General features: G+C 52.0%; 1 protein-coding gene across 17 annotated transcripts in view; it reads right to left on the bottom strand.

Moving 5' to 3' along the window:
* Positions 1 to 19,214, bottom strand: part of Wdr27 (WD repeat domain 27) — a 199,069-nt gene that overhangs the window by 178,231 nt on the left and 1,624 nt on the right. For 13 of the 17 annotated variants that reach the window (XR_013424649.1, XR_013424650.1, XR_013424648.1 and 10 more), the window contains exons 2-5: positions 7,007 to 7,199; positions 6,557 to 6,698; positions 3,938 to 4,062; positions 1,452 to 1,565 (exon numbers count right to left, since the gene is read on the bottom strand). Coding sequence is in view for 6 of the 17 variants with exons in the window: in XM_078018657.1 (XP_077874783.1) it covers positions 1,452 to 1,565; positions 3,938 to 4,062; positions 6,557 to 6,698; positions 7,007 to 7,186 (561 nt within the window). In the remaining 11 variants the exon portion in view is untranslated. Of the gene's footprint in view, positions 1 to 1,451; positions 1,566 to 1,675; positions 2,084 to 3,937; positions 4,063 to 6,556; positions 6,699 to 7,006; positions 7,200 to 19,214 lie in introns of those variants that run through there. The other 4 variants (XR_013424656.1, XR_013424657.1, XR_013424655.1 and 1 more) reach the window with 3 other exon arrangements.

The raw sequence follows: 19,214 nt of genomic DNA, 5'->3' as shown, positions 1-19,214 counted from the left end.
CCTCAAACTAAATTCTACCCAATTACAAATTAATCTATGTAAATAATTATAAAAATTGAAATGAAAATATGCAAATAGAATTATAACTAAGTGTATTCAGACCGTTAGGTCTCTCTGTTCTGCACCCTGATAGACCAACCTCGGGGTACACCACAGTCTCTGGGAAATACAAGAGAGGCTCTACCAGGTCACCAGGTACCTTCCCATCTAGATGGCACTGCAATTTACTCATCCAAAGTAAACTGCCAAGGGTGTCAAAACCAAGACACCACTTCCATCGTCTCTAACCCACGGGGAGAGGGGACTTCCATCCTCTCTAACCCACGGGCAGAGGGAACTGAAGACACAAGCCCAGGACAGGTGGGAAACAAGCCTGCGTGTGCAGCCAACTGCCCTATGGGGGGCATAGATGGAAGGCAGGAGCCCCTCAGCAGGGCTGCATCTGATGGGCACCCTGTCCACTGAACATGTGATTGAGCACCACACAGTGCGTCCACTGGGCCAGACACTAACCAGCACCTGGGGGAGTGGGCAGTGCGAAGGACAGAGCGGGAGAGGGGAGCTGGCCACTCCCTCATCCCCAGTCCTTGGGAGAGATCTGGAGAGTGACCTTGGTCGTGAAGGAAGCCCACCCCCTCTCACACAGCTCCCCCCCTCGTAAGCACAGCTCTGCCCTCTGCTGCGTCCCGATGGCCCCTCAGAGGAGCCTCTGGGTGAGTCCTCTGAGCGCTCTCTTTGGATCTGGTGAACAGTACAGGTGGGGCCTTGGCTGAGCTTGAGTAGGGCAGCACCCAGCGGCAGCTGGTCAGGGTGCAGCTAGGACGTCTGTCCCCACACCTGCACCAGAGCTGGGGAGAGCAGCGCCCTATGGTGGTCCACCCCGGCTCCACCACACAGGTGTTCCCAAACGACCAAAAATTAGGCAGGCACCTAATGAGTCATTTTTCTGAGAGATGTCGCAACCCTCAATTTTCCTTCCAAGGCAGTGTATAAAGTCCTCCCTTGGTTAATAAAATCCCAACAATGTCAGCTGACTTGGGCCTGAGGGGACAAGCTCGCCTTTTCCTCTATTTCCTTTAAGCATGGATTAGTTCTCATTGAACACCCCAGTTCTGAACACTGGGTCTTCTGCTCTCAGCACCACAAACACTGGATTATACATTAACCCTTTAGCTCCCAAGGTCGAGGGTCTGAGGAGAGTTCCTGCAGCCAGTCACACCTGTGTGGGAATGCAACAGGCCAAGGAGCGTGCGGCTGGGAATCCCAACCCAGCTCCCAAACCCTGCCAGATTCCTTTTTTGTATGAAAAGTAGAGAAATTCCTATTTCTCTACTTTCTTATATAAGCGCTCTAGCAACAAGCCACACATGGACAGTGATCGTCAAACAACAATGCACCAATGTGCTCGAGCCTTTGCCCAATATCAGAAATCAGCCCAGGGCCCACCCTACCTTAAAGCTCCTGTCTTCAGACACTGAAATGAGGATTTGTCCCTGCCAGGGACAAAATTCTGCAGCGGTCACTGTGCCCTGATGGCCCTCCAGTTCCACCAGCACAGATGGACTCTAGGAGAATTGTGAAGAAGATTACTGGAGGGATGTTCTGGAATGAGTATCATCAACAAGTCATAATATACCACAGAGAGTAGTCCCTGCTGAAATAAATTCTACTTTACGTGTTCACTCTTGCAACTGTGGAACGAGTCCTGTGTAAGCCTGGAAGTGAGGATCCCAAAGGCTGAGTTCCCGGGGGGCTCAGGCTGGCGCATGTCAGCAGGACGGCAGCAGACGGCAGCCCAGCACCAGGCCCGGTGCCCCACACCCAGCACCTCTACTGCACCCTCCTGAGGCTGCTTTCTGCTGCCAGAGGCCTCTGGCTCCTGTGGGAGGGGGCCGGGGTGCTCCAGTGTCTTCCTCTGACTCATCTCCCTGTCCCTTCCCCTCTTCCCCCTTCCCTCTCTCCCTGGACACACCCATGATGCCTTCCATTCTCCCAGCCTCTGCTGTCCACGAGGGAGTCACTGAAACACAGCACGCAGCAAGCAGACTCCTCCCACAGCCCAGCGGCAGCCCAGGGGCCAGCACTAAAGCTCACACTCTGAGATGGCCTGAGAAAGAGGCGAGAGAGCACCAGGGGCCCCAGGAGCCACAGCCACCTCCCTCATGTGTCCCTTGGGGTCCCAGCACCTGTGAGTGGGGAACTCTCCTCCAACTTTACGGCACTCAGTCCAGGCAGGAGAAACAGCCCTGATATTCAGAACACATATCTGTGTACATGCATAGAGAGAGAGACTTAACTGCAGACAATGAACTCTAAAAACTTTCCTCAATAATTCAACAGGCAACCTTGACAAGCACATTGTGCCAATTGCCATCAGACAGTTAAGGACAGCAGGTGAGATGATCGTGCACAGGGGTGAGGGTAGCTGGAGCTGTTCTGAAGCACACGCTCTGTTCTCTCTAGGTTCACTTGTCTACACATGACATTATATCCGGAAAGGTACTGTAAGTCATGTCCTCTAATAGCTTATGAGTGTATTTCATAATTAAACGCTTCATATTCCCTTGTAACTTTCAGCGCAAACTCTGTCATGGGTAACTGCTTCCTTGCTGATGCTCTGCTCAGAGCACCTGAGCCGGTCAAGGGCTGATTCAGTCACTTGGCAGTGTCCACTCCTGTCCACTAAGATTCACTTGCTTGGTGAAGACCCGCAGGTCACCTGCCTGCTGCTGAGGAAGCCCCAGGCTGGCGGGGGCTGGAAAGCCTCTGGAGCAACTGCTGCCAGCTCTGATTCACAGGGAGCTTCAGGTGTGTGGCTGGGACCGCAGCCAGCACTGTCCACTGTCTCTCTCAGGGCACTCGATCCTCAGTCAGGTGATAACAATATCAAGTACCTTCCCATTCGTTTTGGTTTTGCTCTTCCTGGCATAAGATGTCAATCCTTTCATGTTAGTGATTTTCTTCTTATGTTGTGGAGTGACCCAATGCTGATCAATAACCACATGTTTGCACTTTACATCCTTAGTGCCAAAACACAGGCTTCTCAACTGCTGACAGGAACTCCTGGAGCCCTCTGCCACACACACGACACACTCCTCCAAGGTCTACGACCCACGTGACGATGCTCACTTCACTTAATGTGAGCCTCGGTTTCACATCAGCTCCAAAGTCATCTGGAGACAGAAATGTCTTCTCTGTGTCCCCAAATGCCAGCATACACTGGGCATGATAAACTTGCCATTTTACACCTGACACCTTCCTTCTCTGTGTGTTTTACGGTGGTTGGTCAAGGAAAGCTAGAGCACCAAACCCACACCATGACCTGTGTAGATCCAGCAAACAGATAGCAAGGTGGGTGCCAGACTTGGGGAAAGCCCCAGTCTGCATCTCAAGCACTATATGCACCCAAAGGGAACAAAGTGCCCTCCTTCACGCTCCCACATCCCTTCCCACGCCCACTCAGCAGTACTTACCAGGAGTCAAGCACCTGCTCCAGTCGAACATTGTGTTTAAGACTGCCAACCTAGAGGGGGCTACTGTCACTTCAACTAGGCCCAACTAGGAGGTAAGTGAGCACCCAATCCTTTGTGGAAACAGGCTCTGGCAAGAACGTGCATGTGGCACTCTATACCACAAGGGCTCTGAAGAGATCCCCAGGGTGAAGCATGCTCAAGACATCAAAGTTTTACAAGCACATGCTCAAGTCATCCCTGAAGTTCTAATGATTTATCTCAACAGTGCTCTTTAATTCTAGCAGCTTTCCAATCTCAAGCTAAAGGTGTATTTTCATTAAATCTTTATAAAAATACATCAAACTAAAACTACTACTTTAAAAGTAAGAGCAGAAAATTTTTTAAAAAGGGGGGAGCAGGGTCTGAGCACCTGAGTGGCCCCACCAGCCCTGCACCTCCCGGGTTCCACAGTAGCCAGGTCTTACCTCCACGTCCAACACCAACACTCTGCTGCCAGCACATGCTGCAACAACACGGTCATCTGGACTAAATCTTAAATACAGCACCTTTTCCAAAAGCGTGCCCATGACGGTCCCTCGAGGAACCAGCCCTGGAGAAAGTTTCAGGCATGAGCTCGGCAGTCACACAGCTTGGAAACCACAGAAGGGTGATAGTGTCATTCTCTACCCTGACATCACCAGGGGAAGCACAACCACTTAGATAACTGAAAGTGTTCGGGGCTCAGGGCCTATTCTGGGTGGTAGAGTCCCACCATAAGGACATCCCCCAGCTGGCCTGCAGGGCCCAGGGGGTTGTGGTAAGCACGAGGAGTGGAGCTGTGCCCAGGGCCCACCTGTGCAACAGAGCAAGCACTCCCTGGCCCCTGCCCTGGCCCCTGCCCTGGCCCCTGCCCTCACTGCAGGCACCAGCAAGGTGGTGTCTCCAGCCACTCAAGACACTCCACAGGGATGCGCGTGTGTCACTCCAAGTGCGGCTGTGGCCAGGTCACCCCTCTGGACTCACTCAAGGGCTCCCTAACAAGCACCCCACCATGCCAGCCTCTTTCCAGAAACTGGGGATAGCACCCACGGGACAACTCATTCAGGTAATGAGGAGACACAGAAAACACCAATAACCAGAGACAACAGCCATGGATCGACCAGAGGGAAAACTGCTACGCCAGGGACCCAGCAGGAGAGGCAACTGGGTGCCAGGTGGTGGCCAGAAATGGCCCATGACAAAAGAGACCCAGGCAGGATGGGCAGTGGCTGGGTGCAGAGGGGTCCCATAAGCAGATGGAGCCACAAGGGAGGCCCTGGGGCAGGCCTGGTCTGCACTGCTCCTCCAGCTGGGGGTGGGGCTGCAGCTTTTGGACTCGTGCTCTGCAGGAGGCAGGGGCCCTGGAGGGCTCTGTGCAGAGGGTTCCTTCCCATAAGCAGACACTTTAAAGACGGTCTGGCTACGGGTTGAGTGGGCCTGGGGAGGGCAGGGAGGAGGGAGACGAGAGCCTGGGGGGCAAGCCTGGACGCAGCCCTGGGGGTGCCAGGAGTTTCCAGGGCAGCTGCGGTTTGAAGGTAAAGGAGACAGAACTTGATGACACAATGGAACTGGGGCAGAAGGAAGGACACTTGAAGGTTCTGACCTGAATGCCAGAGGGGGGAAGGCAGAGGAAGAGGTTCTGTGGGAAGGCAGGTCCACGCTGGCCATCCTTCATCCTCTTAGACATCGGGAAATGTCCAGTCAAGAGAGGGGGCCCAGCCAGGGAGCAGAGGGTGCCATCAGCACACGAACTATGAAAAGCCAGCAGCCTGGCTCCAATCGGAGAGACAGGGACTTTGACGAGACAGGAGAAGCCTGCACTACACCATTTGAGGCTAGAGAAGGAGGAGCAGGCATGGAGGTTGCAGGCAACTGGCCCCTAGGCTCAGAGGTCTGAGCTAACCAGACCCAGAGGCCAGTACCAGCCCAGCGTACCCACGAACCAAACACAACTATGCCAGTTCCTGCGAAAGACTCGGGAGCCACATCAGGGGCTTCAGCTAGTGAGGACCACTGTGCCAGCTGCAGGAGAGTCTGTCCTCACTCCACTGAAGCTCCAGAACACCAAGGTGGACACCTGCAACCTGACTCTGCTCACCCAGGGCTACCCCTCAGGGCTGAAGTTCTGCTCGCGTCCTGGGAGCACACCAGGTGGGAGAGAAAGTCTGTGGGAGCCTCCAGTGAGCAGCCCAAAAGAAGCTCACAGGCACAGCTCCTTCTGCTGGGAAGGCTGCCGACCTACAAGGACCTCTAGAGAGTCACCACCAGGGGCTCCTCCTCTGCACCCCTGCGTGAGCACACATGTAGTGCATGTGTCTGAGCTTGCTCACCGCCATGCAGACACTGCAAATATGACACTGTGCAGAGTAAATGAAGGTGGGATATACCCTATTACTCCGCTGACTGAGTGAGCACTTTGCATTTTTTAGAGTAGCCTTACAAACTCAAACTCCTCTACGTGGTCCCCACCTAACTTGTCAGACTCACTTGACAACGTTCTCCTAACAGTGCCATGCATCTCACAAGACCTTCTCAGTTCTCCAACAGCCAGCGCCTCGTGCCCAGAGCCTGTGTGTGCCCAGACCCCTCTGCCTCAATGCCAGCCCCATCCCCAGCTCCGGTGCCACACCCTCAGGCCCACACAACACGAAAGCCTCCATGCCCACCTTCTCTCTGCCACCCACACATGCACTCCCACAATTCACAACCACTTGCTTGTGCATGGGGGTGTTCTGTCTCACTCTCTAAGCTGTAAACACCACCACAGTTGACACACCCTGCCCCTTCACCCTGTCTCCAGCTCAGAGACACCCATGTGACCCTGCACCTGACCATATGTCTTCAGATTGTCATGAAATTCAGTGTTTAAAATAAGAAAGCAAAGAAGAAAGCTCAAGAGCCCTTCAACCAGGAGACTATGTGTCAAGTGGGCCAGTCTGGGGCAAGGTGTGTTTAGATGCCTGCATCAAGTGAAGAGCCCCAGGATCCGAGCCCCTAGGATAGGCAAGTATGCTTAAGGATGATTTTTCCTTCTGAATATGTTTTAAAATGTGTTTTCTATTTACCTTTAAGTGACTTCTCTCTGCATTCATCCAGGTTCCATATCATAAGACAATCCTGTGATGCAGAACAGATTAGAGGTGGATTCTCTTTATTTCCAAAAGCCATAGCAGTAATTGACTGAAGGTGTCCTTGTAGGATTAGAAGCTGAAAAATAAATTAAACCAAAATAACACAAGATTACATTAACACCTAAAAAACAAAAGAGCAAAACAACATTATTTCAAACCTAAGAAAGTAAATAAATGGGCTTTTCAAATATATTCATTTCATGTTTTCATTTTGAATTCATTCATTTAAATTCCTGCTTATGTACAGTGAATTATTCTCAAGTTAACCATGTCACTGAATACACGGAGGGCAAAGTTGCCCAAACAGCATCAAAGAAATGGTGGCAGGGGGCTGGGGGTTGGTGACCTTGGACTTAGGAAAAACACCTGCCCCTGGCTGACCACCTGGTGAGAAGGGTCCCTGATGCTCCACAGGCAAAGCTGGTTCCCATGCAGGGGGAAGGCACAGTACAGCATGCTGCAGGCCAGCTGCACATGAGACGCAGCCTCCGTGGACTCAGCCAGGTACTTCTCTGTAATGATAGTGTCCTCACAGTCACCGATGCAGGACACCTCCTGGGCCATTTTCAACCTGGATCTGAAAACACAAAGCACAGGAAAGAGGATGCAGGTCTTATATTTGACACAAACAAGAGTCTTCTGTTCACGATTGTTAGCACGACTACTTGCATCACATCATATCTAAATGACACACCTCCTCCACTCCAAGAAGGAAATCTCTAAAGGAGCTGGAGGCTCCAGATCCATGGCCACCCACTCCCCCAGGGTCTTTCCAATTAGCAGGTCTGTACTGGACCCCACACTTCCCACCTCCCCAGTCTTCTTCCAGGACCAGGAAGTGAGGGCAGCTGCCTCACAGAAGCAGAGACGACAACAGATCCCTAAGCTACTGCATAAAGCCTTCAAAACACCAGTGAGCAGACCAAATGCTGCCATTACCTTCCATCTGCGCATAGCCAATGAGCCGGAGGTGAACTGCATGCAAACCCAGATGGCTTAGGGCTAACCTGTCATCAACACTAAGTTAGCAAGTGCAATCAGCGAGGCACAGTAAGAGTGAAAGCTAATAAAACAGTGACAACATTAAAAACCGTTCAGATTTTCTCCTACTCCGTACGCGGTCGCTTCATCAGTGTAACCACCACAGACACATGTGGCATGGCCTGGAGGCCCTGGACTCTGCACTGCCCCTGCTTCCTGACTCGCTCACAGACCTCTGGGTTATCCTGCTGGCCTAGCTACCTGGTGGTCAAGTTGCCTGCACAACCAAAGGGTGACAGGGTTCATTCAGTTTGGAGAGACCTGACCAGGGCTCAGGAACAGAGCAGCAGTTACAATAGAGGAGCAGGAAATGGACAGTGGACCAGAAAGGAGGGCACAGGGAAGGACAGGGAGGACCCTGAGGCCAGGGAGGAGCCGGCACCATCAGCAAGCAGGGCACCACAGGAGGGCTCGTCTACCTCAGCTGACCCTGGAGAGCTACCAGAGGTTGCTGAACAAAGAAAGAACACTACAGCTGCCATTAGGAAAACCCCATGTTGGCCAGGCGGCTCCCAGCAGCCCACTCACACTCCAGTGAGACTGTGCCCACCTATGCCCGAGCACTGCCGAGACAGCTGTGAGAACGTCCCCGAGAGGAAGTGCCACGCCGTCCCTGCCTTCTTCAGTCAGCACACTGACTGCCGGGGCTGAGCCCTGCAATCCATGCATGGCCCTGAGACTAGGTCCTGCATGTGCTGTGGCGAGGTGGCCCCGAGCAGGCCTGCCTTCCTCGTCCATTGTCCCAGGCCCCACCTCGCTGGCTCTCTGGCTCATCCCTCACCCTGACACGTGCTGCTGCAGCCTCTCCACCTCTCCTTGCCCTCTCCTGCTGAGCTGCCTGGCCCCTCTTGGTGTCTTGCCAGCACCTCAGGACAGCACAAGGAAACCGAGAAGCTACAATCACCTCCCGGAGGAGGTGAAGCTACAGACAGGGAATCCATGTCACCTCCTAAGTGCAGCTGAAGCTCACAGGTTAACCAGGAAACAGCAACACAACAGACCCTGCAGATTATCTCCTGGAAAACATTCAAAACAATTGATAAGCAACTTCAGTAAGAGATTGGTTAAAATGCGTGTCTCAGAATTGAGGCCCAGCTATCAGGAAAGCAAGGAATAAAGATGAACATGGAGATACCGGCCTTACTCTAACGGATGCTCTGTTATGATAAGTGAAAGGCGATTTTTAATGACTTGGAAATTCTCAATATTTGAAGAAAAAATAAAAATATGTTGACTATTTTAAAGCACATTTGTCACCAACTCACAATTCTAGTTTCACTTATTCTATATTTGCGGAGATACAGTGAGTATCATAAAAAAATCAGAAACACCCCAAATGTCCAACAGCAATGAAATGTATAAAAAACATTCTGTATTCACACAAGGGGGTGCTCTGCAATGATAACAAGTACAGAGGAGTCACCTGGGATGAGGAAGCCAGAAGCTCAAGCTGCTACGGACAGGAGCCGGCCAAATGACCCAGATGGTGTCTGTCTGGGAGGGAGGCCAGATTCTGGGACTGGCGGATATGCTCCTGGACCGGAGAGCTGATCCAGCTATTCCCTCTGTGCCCCTCCACCTGATGCAGTGGACCTGAGTCCCAGTGGGCAAAGCGTGCTGCCCTCTGCTGGCTGCAGCCGGGTGGGGGGGTGGAAGGGGGGGGCTTGCGGCATGTGTGGTGCACACTGGCACATGAGACAGCCTCATAATCTGCATTCCCTGACCCACAAGCACTGCCCTCTGGCAACGGGAAGCCAGCACTGTCCCTTCAGGCTGCCTCACTCCTTGGCCAGTGCTTGCTATTCTGTCCCTCTGGTTAGACTACGAAATGTGCCTGATTCACACCCAGCTCTGCAAGGACAGTGCGTCTACTTTCTCACTGTTGTCTCGGTACCTAAAACAGGACAGGCACGCCACACTTACCTGCTGACCAAATGAGTCTACAGCGCCCTCTAAAGGAGGGCTGAGTGTGCACGGTCCTGGCATGAGGCACTCACAAACAGAAAGCCTGATACAAGTGGATACAAGTGGGCCAGCGTGCCACCAAGACTCCACCCGTGCTCAACGTGCTCAGCGCTGTGCTTTCTGCTGAGCACTGTTTAATATCAGCTCAGAGATGAAGAGGTGTGCTCCCAGCCAGAGCCTGAGAACCACAGAGGCCACAGCTGTGTGCTAAACCGAGCACCCCACCCCCTGTGCTGTCTGCACCTGCTGGAGAAGCTGTGTATCTCAGCAGAGCCCTGCTCACAGAGACAAGGCCCTGCCTTCAAGGGAAACCACAGGGCTCTGATGAGACCAAAAGGACCCTAGAAAATAACATCAAATCTGCGCTGACACTCTGAGTTGCAAGACTGCAATCTAGAGAATCACCACAAACTCGGAAAAAACTTAGAGCAAGCAATATCAAGGTCACATCTCACAATTAAGATTCTTGATAAAGAACCCAGAGAATGCTCTTCTGCTACCTTTCCAAATAATCTCTCTCCTAGTAATAAGCTATTTTCCAGACACTGCACAATAATCCTGTAGAGGGCCAGGTGTGAGAGGCCTCTGTACCATCTACGGCAGCAGGGGTCTTTCCGAGCACGTGACCTTGCCATCGCAGCATGCACTCACTTTGTGGAGGTGCTAAAAGGAGGTTAACTTGAAATGCACCCTTGATGCCCACAGTAGGAACCCACCTAGACGTGCCTCCTCCAAATACTTGAAGCCTGCCAAAACACCTCGCTGTCCTCTGTGCCACGGACACAGAAAGAGGAGAAGGGCCGCACTTCCACGGCCTCCACGAGTATCTCCTGTCAAGGTGACAAGGAGCCAGCCTGGGTCCTCAGCTCAAGAGTGGCACGAAGGGACAGCTGTGAGACAGTCAAAGGCATTACTTAGAATATGCCCTGGGACTCTTCCAGCCTATGAAGGAGACTCGTGCATCTCTACCAAGAATCCAGCATCATCTTTTCCAAATGGTTAACAAACATATGAAATAAGTGTTCAACATCTCTAGCAATTAGAGAATGCAAGTCACTCCTGTCAGAAGGGCAGTCATCAAGAATACAGGCAACAGTAAATGCTGGTGAGGATGTGGGGAAAAAGATACACTCACACATTTCTGGTGGGACTGCAAATTGATACAACCACTATGGAAAGCAGAATGGAGATTCCTCAGAAAACTCAGAATAGAACCACCATTGGACCCAGCTATCCCACTCTCTGGTTTATACTCAAAGAACTTAAAATCAGCATACTATTCTGACGCAGCCACATCAAAGTTCACAACAGCTCAATTCAAAATAGCTAAACTATGGAACAAACCTAGGTGTCCTTCAATAGATGAATGATAAAGAAACTGTGTATATATATTCAGTGGAATATTACTCAGCTTTAAAGAAGAATGACATTATGGCATTTGCTGGTAAATGAATGGAGTCAGAGGATATCATGCTAAAAAAATAATAAGCCAATCCCAAACAGCCAAAGGCCAAATGTTTTCTCTGATATGCGGATGCTAATTCACAATGGGGAAGGGGAGTGGGGAAGAACAGAGTTACTTTAGATTAGGTAGAGGGGAGTGAAGGGAGGTGGAGAGATGTGGGGTAGGAAGGATAGTAGAATGAAACAGACATTGTTACCTTAAGTACATATATGACTGAATGACCAGTGTGATCCTACAACATGTACAACCAGAAAAATAGAAATTATATCCCATTTAGGTATGATAGACCAAAGTAAATAAATGCATTCTATTGTCCTGTATAAATAATTAAAACAAAAGTTATTTTTTAAATGAATGAATAGAAAGAGAGAGTAGACAAAAGCAAACAGGGGAGGGAGGAGGGGAGGGCAGGGCAGCACTGGGGTCCACAATGGAGCAGATCACGAACATGTCAAAAGGAACCCCACGGCCACACCCAGGGGGACACCCTGATAAAGACTAGAACAACAAGGCCACAAGAGGAAAACGGAGTCCAACCTCCCGGCAGGGCTCCATAGAACACTCCACTCTAATTAATTTGGAAAAAAAAATCTCAGCACAAGCAGGAAACCCTAGCCAGAGCAGGCTCGGCGTGGGTCTTGGTTCCCTGAGCCACACCTCACCAGGCAGAAGCGCGCGCCGAGCTGCGGCCTGAAGAGAAAGCCCTCCAGAACCCCTCCCAGCACTGCGCTTCCCACGTGGCAGCAGGTGGGAGGCCCGGGTGGACTCGAGAGCAGAGCGGGAGGGACTGGGATGTTGGGTGCCAGTGCAGCAGCAGTCAAGACCAGTGACCCCAAGCCGCGCACACAGGTGGAAGGAGCACAGTTGAGCCGGGGGCCGCCACGGCAACCATGCAGCTCCCTGCCCACACACCATCATGCCCGTTCACTGACACCCGCGACACACAGCAAGCACAGTGCTGAGCAAGCTGGAGCTGCCAGGGGACAGGAGTCAGAGGCACTGGGACTGCAGCCACTGGCCAGTGCAGCCTGCCCTGCTCCTCTGTGGTATTCCAGAAAGGCAAAACTGGCCAGCAGTCACAAGAAGAGTCTTTCCAATGGACCCTCCACAAGACGGGGATCCCCATGCTAAAAGGGTGCAGTCAAGGTGCACTCCAGCTCACCTCCTTAAGAGCTGCTGCCTACGCACTCCCTGGCTGACACCTTCAGAAAAGAAGGCACTGCCCCTGCCCTTCTGAGCAGCCCCATGGTTCCTTGAGTGTGTTAGACAAGGACACAAAGAAAAGACCACTGACTCCAATTAAAATCAAATTAAAGCAAGTTTATTATTCCGATCGACCAGGCTGCCTCTCCCAACAAAAACCGTGGGAACAAGACAGCCCTGCAACTTTCTAGAAGTGCAGCTTTATAGCCCAGAAAGTTACACCAAGGGGGGTTACAGATAAAAAAACTCTGAGGAGCTTAACACAAATGGTAGTTTACATTTTTGCTGGCCTCAACATCAGAATTTATGAAGGTCATTAGATCCGCAGAGAGACTTGTTACCTGGCCAGGGAAGGCCAGGCATGGGTGAGTTCAAGGCACAGGCAGGCATTCCAAGCAAGTTTAGAATTCGCAGTAATTTATATAAAGCCAAAATTAGCTTTTTATGCCTTCGTGGCAAGACGGCTCCCAATTTTAAGAGGGAATCAGGCTGGGTTTATCAATGGTGCTCAGCTACACTGAAAACTACCCACACGGATTTCTCTGCACTCCAGCTGCGTTCAGAGCTTGCCAACAGCAGAACTCACTGCTTGCAGAGTCTGGTCAACAAAAATTCACCAGGAAAGAACTCAGGACAAAGGGACTTGGCTTCAGGAGCAGTTTGCAACAGTGTGCCCAAGGCATGGGGAGGAGCCATCCACTTAGGCTCCTACTAGGTCAGCAGGACAAATGAGGGATCAGCGCCCATCTGCTCTGGCAGGTGGGTCAGGACCAAGCCCAGAAGGGCTGCAGAGCTCAGTGTGTGCTCACTCCTTCCAGGAACACAGGGTGTACCACCCCACAGTCTGCAAGTGCTCTCAGGTTCTACTCTTGAATTCTGGCTCAGTTAGCCACTTGGGATCCTTGGATCTCTTTCTCAAGTTCATTGTCTATTTTAGTCAGTTATTTCACTGCTGTGACTAAAAGACCTGACAAGAACGATTTTACAGCAGGAAAAGTTTATTGGGGACTCACAGTTTCAGAGTTCTCAGTCCACAGTTGGCTCCATTCCTACGGCTCGACTGAGGCAGGACACCATGGTGAAGAGTATAGCAGAGGGAAGTAGCTCACATGATGGTCAGAAAGCAGAGATTCACTCCACTCACCAGATACACAATATACACCCCAAAGGTATGCCTCCAGTGCCCACCTCCTCCAGCCATGCCCTCCCTAACCGCATTCAGTCGCCACTCGGAGGATTAGGTCACTGATGAGGTCCAAGCTATCGTCACCCAGTCATTCACCTCTGAGTGTTGTTGCGCTGTTTCACTCATGGGCTTTGGGGGGACACGTCACATCAAAACCATACTGTTCAGTTGAGGGGGCTGTGGATTGAACTGGCAGGATGGCTTCTCCCCCTGGGGCCTGTTAGACTGGGAGGACCCTAGCAGCGAAAGCCCCTTGACGAGCAGCCATGAGCCTGCGCTCCTGCACAGGAGGGACTGGCAGCCAGGCAGGCAGGCAGGCCATGACCAAGGCTGATCCACTCAGCCAAGAGCCCAGCATGCAACCAAGTGCAGTGGCAGAGGCCCTGGGTGCTTTCTTACATGGACACATGCAGGGAATGTAACTAAAGTGGAATCAATGGAACTAGGATCTCATTTGGTTTTCCTATTAGCAAGTTAAATCAGTCAAAAGCCAGTTTCCTGGAAAACCACCAATTTCCCAACCATCTTTGGAACTGTCCACTCGTGTACACAACCGGTTCCAGAGGCACTCTGCCACTGAACACACAGCGAGCTGTCAGCACCTCTCCTGCCTGACGTGTCGCGAGTACTCATCCCTGAGGGTGAACAGAGCCCTATGACACCACCAGGCTCCACGTGTCTACACAGGCATTCACTAGATGAACTCCGGGCAGAAGAGAGTGGATCCAGCAGTACTGGCTTGCTCAAGTCACGCACACTCCATACGAAGACCTGGTACAGGCAGGAAGTTCTACCTGAAACCATGCCTGTGAGCAGTGTTGTCCAAGACCAGTCTGCTGGTCAGCTCACCGTTACTGTAGGATACCTCTGAGGCCACTTAAAGACAGGAGAGATGCTGTGGCCACCGTGTCAGAGGTTTCATTCAATCCACAGGCCCTTGGGCCCACTGCAGTGGCCCTCGGGCAACACAGCACATCATGGTGGGGGCATGTGGTGGAAGAGGGCTGTACGTACACTTTGTGGCAGCCAGAAAGCAGAGAGCGGAATGAAGAAGGGGTGGGGTCTCACCATCCCATTCAAGGTCACACCCCAGTGATCTCTCTTCTAACTTCCAACCTTGAAGGCTCTGCCTCCCAAAATACTACCAGCTCCTGATAGTGCTGCAAGCTGGAGACCAAGCCTTCAACACAGGCCTTGAGAACCTTCAAGATTCCAACTGGAGTGTCTGCGCAGCCCACAGGCTCATGTCCTCCTCACAATACGAGATGTGTTCAATCCATCCCCCAAGAGTCTCCCAAGTCTTCATTTTTCCACCATTGCTGAAAAGTCCCAGTTCAAAGTCTCCTCTGAAACTCATAACAAACATTCCCATTCCAAAATGAAGGAAAATAACATAGCTAGGAGGAACTGGTCCAAAGCAAGACCAGAACCCAGCAGGGCAGCAATGAATGCTGTGTCTTCCTATCTTCATGCTTGGCATCTAGGACACACAGCAACACAATGGGAGCTCCGCAGGGCTTGGGCAGCCTCTCCTCACAGCTTTCCTGTGCATATGCTCCCCATTCCTGGCATCTCTGACTGCCTGGGGTCTCTACCAAAGCCTCTGCCTCACTCTATGGCTCCTTGCATTGCCTCCTAGGGGCTGCCTACAAAGAGTCTCCCCTGCCAGGCCCTGGCTGGCCTCCCAGGCTTTCCCCTGAAATTGTGGAAGCCTGTGTGACCTTGTAAAATCAGCACCAGGTGGAGAACAGCAAGGTCCGCCACAGGGGGAGGAGTAGTGGGGCCCTCCTCTGAGGCTACAGCGCCTCTGAGCACCCTAACAGCTGCACCCTGGGAAACAAATTCTAGGGAAACAATCCTTAGCTATCACTGAACAAGCTCTCATATCCAAACAAAGTTTTTGAGTTTGCCTTCTATGGGTGGGATCTCCCAATTCCTGAGTTGTCCACAAGGCATCTTTCTTATTGTCTTGGTGCAAAGTACATGACTGCTTTTAATGGTGTAACCTTTTCAACAACCATGCCCACCTTGATCTCATCTTCAAACATGGCCTTTTCTGAACAAACTGCAAGTTTTCCAAACTCTCTGCTCTGCCATACCTCCTGTTTCTCACTGTAAACTTGAATAAAAACAGCCAGCAATATCCACATCAGAGCCTGAACACTATGCTGTCTTAAAATTTCCTCCAGCAGATCATTCTGTCACCTTGAATCCAGCCTCACAGAAGTCTCAGGACAGACAGACAAGGTCTTTGTCAAAATGGAACACAATGTCCTCACTCCAGTTCCCAGCAGAGTCCTCACCCCCTGGGAAACCTCATCAGCAGACTTATGCCCACCTCCCTACCAGCACTCTGGTGTTCTGAGACACCACCAGAGCCATCTGTTAAGCTCTGCTTATAAAATTCTAAGATTTTTCTAAGATGCTTTTTCAGACTTTTCTACATTCTTCCTGAAAATGAGTTCCAAAGGCTTCTGAACCACATGGTTAGGTAGAATAACAGCAACGACCCCACCTCTCAGTACCAGTTTCCCATATTAGTCAGGATTCCATTGTTCTGACAAAATACCAGAAAACAACAACCGAAAATAAAGATTTATTTTGTCATCAATTTCAGAGGTTTCAGTCCATAGTCACTTGGTTCCATCAACTGGGCCCCTGGCAAGGAAAACCCGTGGTGGGGAGCATGTGGTAGGATACAGCTGCTCCCCTCATTATAGCTAAGAAGCAGAGAGAGGGAGGATGGCACATCAAGTGAACACCCCCAAAGACCCATTTCCTTTCACTAGGTCACCTCTAAAGTTCCCACCAACAACCAATGGCTCTTTAAGCTACAAACGCCATAAAGTATTCTACTTGTGAGATCGGAGCTCTCATGGTACAGCCCCTCCCAGAAGCCCCACTTCTGGACAATGCTGCATCGGGTCTTCAACAGGTGACCTTCTGATTCAAACACAACAGGAAGCATGCAAGCACAGCTAGGCACTGAAACACAGGTAGGCTCTAGGGTCACCTTGTTCTAAACTTTGAGTTCTTGCCCTCTAAGTCAATGCGGAGCTGCTCTTGGGCTCGAAGTCTATGGTCATTCAACAGTATTCAAGGTATGGGTGCAAGAGACATAGGTCTTTATTGAGCACCTGCTGAGTGCGTGTCCTCACGCTAAGCACCAGAGGGACACAAACCAATGAATACAAAGAATCTCTGCCCCATGACAAAATGGGAGCAAAGGTGTCAGCCTCAGAGCCAAGGGACCACCTGGGCAGCTATGGGACAGTGTGTGACACAGAGTAACATTCAGTCAACATCCATTCCTTTTCCTTCCCTTTCCTCTTCCCCACAGACTCTGAGATCCCCTTCCTCCAATGCTGAGTCAGGGTGTAAGGAAGTCCTTGTTGGCTTGAGCAGGAAATGGTGGTCCTGGTGGGAGAGAGCTCCCTGTTGGCTCTCCTGCACGCCTCCTCCTCTCCCCTCAGGTTCCGATTGGTTCTGGGGCATTCATGACTTCCAAAGCTGTCTTCTACTTTTGGTCTTCTCCATTCTCAGTGATGCATCCCCAGCAATTTCCTCAGGGAAATCTTCCAGTTCACTGATGCTACCTTCAGCTTCACCCCGTATGCTGTGTGGCCAACACATTGTGGGTTCCCTGTGCTCTTGGTGTGATGTCTGTGTGTTCAACCCCATCTTGGAAGACCATTTGTCCTTTCCTTACACAGGAGTCAGACTAAAGTCAAATTCAAGATGAGCAAAACACCCATCTGACTAGGTGCTCCAGAAAATCCCCTGGTGACTGTTGAAAGGTGGGCCACAGATATTTGGGGAAGCAGAGACTGCATTGATGCATTCAGTGGGGACTAGATGCCTAAATAAATTCAATCAGCCTGTCTGAATGTCTGTGTCTGTTGCAACCATACCTTAAACAGGTACCTAGAAGGTGGGTAACTCAACATGTGTGTGAGTCTGATCCAGGCACACTGCACGGGCAGTGAGGACTGGAAACTAGGATGTTAGAAAAGGATCTCAGCAGAAAGTCTCCACCTCCCTGAGCCTGTTTCCTCATCTGCAAAGTGGAAATGAGGACCCCTAGCTCCCCAGTACCTCGATCTGAACTGTGAGCTTTCCCCCGTCCTGCTCCAGCCCTGAAGTAACACACTTGAGCCTGAGCAACTTAGCGAGACCCTGACTCAAGACAAAACAACAAGGGCCTGGGATGCAGCTCAATGGCAGAGCACTCAGCGGGCACCCTCAGGGACCAGGTTCCCCCCCTAGGACCACAGAAAAGGAAAAGGAAAGGGCTGAGGGCATGCAGGTGACCTTCCACACACTGAACCTCCTGGGCCTGGCATCTCCAGATGGGCAAGTCGATGCCCGTCCATCAACTGCCCACCCCAGGAACTCACCGCAGCCCTGTGGGGGCTGGGGCCTCTGAGAAGGCCTCCGGGTCTCCCTCTGTGGGACGAACGTCCACGCTGGCCACAGGACTCTTGCCTGGCAGGCTTTGTCCTCAGCTTGGAATATGCCAGTGCACTGCCTTCTGGGATCGGGGTTTTCTGACAAGAAATCTGGGGAGACTCGGGAGGAAGTGACGACAGCTCCCCCGTCAGCCCACGGGTGTTCACAATGTGCTTGTGTCACTCGGCCCTCTGTGAGCAAAGTACAGACAAGAAGGACCCAGAGGAGGGAGAGTTGTTCTGGCCACGGCTGCAGAGGCTCAGTCTGTGGTCAGGCGACTCACTGCTCTGGGCCAAGGGGAAGCAGAACAGGCAGAGGGAGGGCACGGTGGAGAGCACTGCCATGAGAGGGCGCCCAGAAGAGAGGAGAAAGGGAAGTCCCCCAACTGCTGCGGGGCATGCTGTCACACCGTGGGTTCCACCTGCACCACCACTCTCCTCCTGCGCCCTGCTCTCCGCAGCAGTTCTGCAGGAGGCCAGTGTTCCCCAGAGGGAGAGGCCTTACAGTACACTCACACCCACACCCAGCAGCAGAAAGAGCAAAGCTGGAAGACACTGCCCAGAGAAGGCAGGACACTGGGGGCAGCGTACATTGCCTGCACCCCTCATCCTAGGCACCTGCACAGCTCCCTGTGCGTGCACTCTTGGCATGCCACAGGCACGGCTGCTCCCCGTCGCTGTCGCGGGAGGCACGTGAGAGTGCAGGTGATGACCTCCTAGCGCCCTCCTTCTCTGGAAGCTCTCAGGACTCTCCCTGTTCTACCTCGACACCCCCAGGTGCTGGCCTGTGCACTCAGGAGGTGCTGAGTGACATGCCGTTGTCAGCAGGAGCCGGCACGCTGCAAACACCCTCTCTGCGCTGTCTGCCTTGCCAGCGCTGCACTATCCAGCACACCAGCTCCTGCCCACTCTACCATGCCACCTGGAGTACCTCGTCCCTCAGTGTTCCCTGAGGCAAAGGGAGGCTGCACCTTTCTCAAGGCCTGGCCTCCTCCTCTGTGCTGCTGAGGCTGCTAGTGCAGCTGACCAGAGGCTCATGTGGGGCTTAACCAGGGCCTCCAGAGCCAGGCTTTGAGAAGGGGCCAGTACCTGACTTCTGGGCCCTGGGGTCAGTGGGAGTTTCCCCCAACCCAAGGATGCAGGCACCCTGAGCCCCTGCTGCCGATCCTTCTGAGAACATGTCGGGGGTCCTGCCCCACCAGGAGCTTCCTTCCCCTGCAAAGGCAAGGCCTCCTCACTGTCCTGGAGCAAGACTGAGTGGTTCTTCACTGCTGGGATTTCCTG

This window comes from Ictidomys tridecemlineatus, chromosome 8, assembly GCF_052094955.1.
Source record: "Ictidomys tridecemlineatus isolate mIctTri1 chromosome 8, mIctTri1.hap1, whole genome shotgun sequence".
Classification (NCBI taxonomy): Eukaryota; Metazoa; Chordata; class Mammalia; order Rodentia; family Sciuridae; genus Ictidomys; species Ictidomys tridecemlineatus.
The sequence above is the reverse complement of the archived record's forward strand: the minus strand, read 5'-3'. Positions and strand labels throughout refer to the sequence as shown.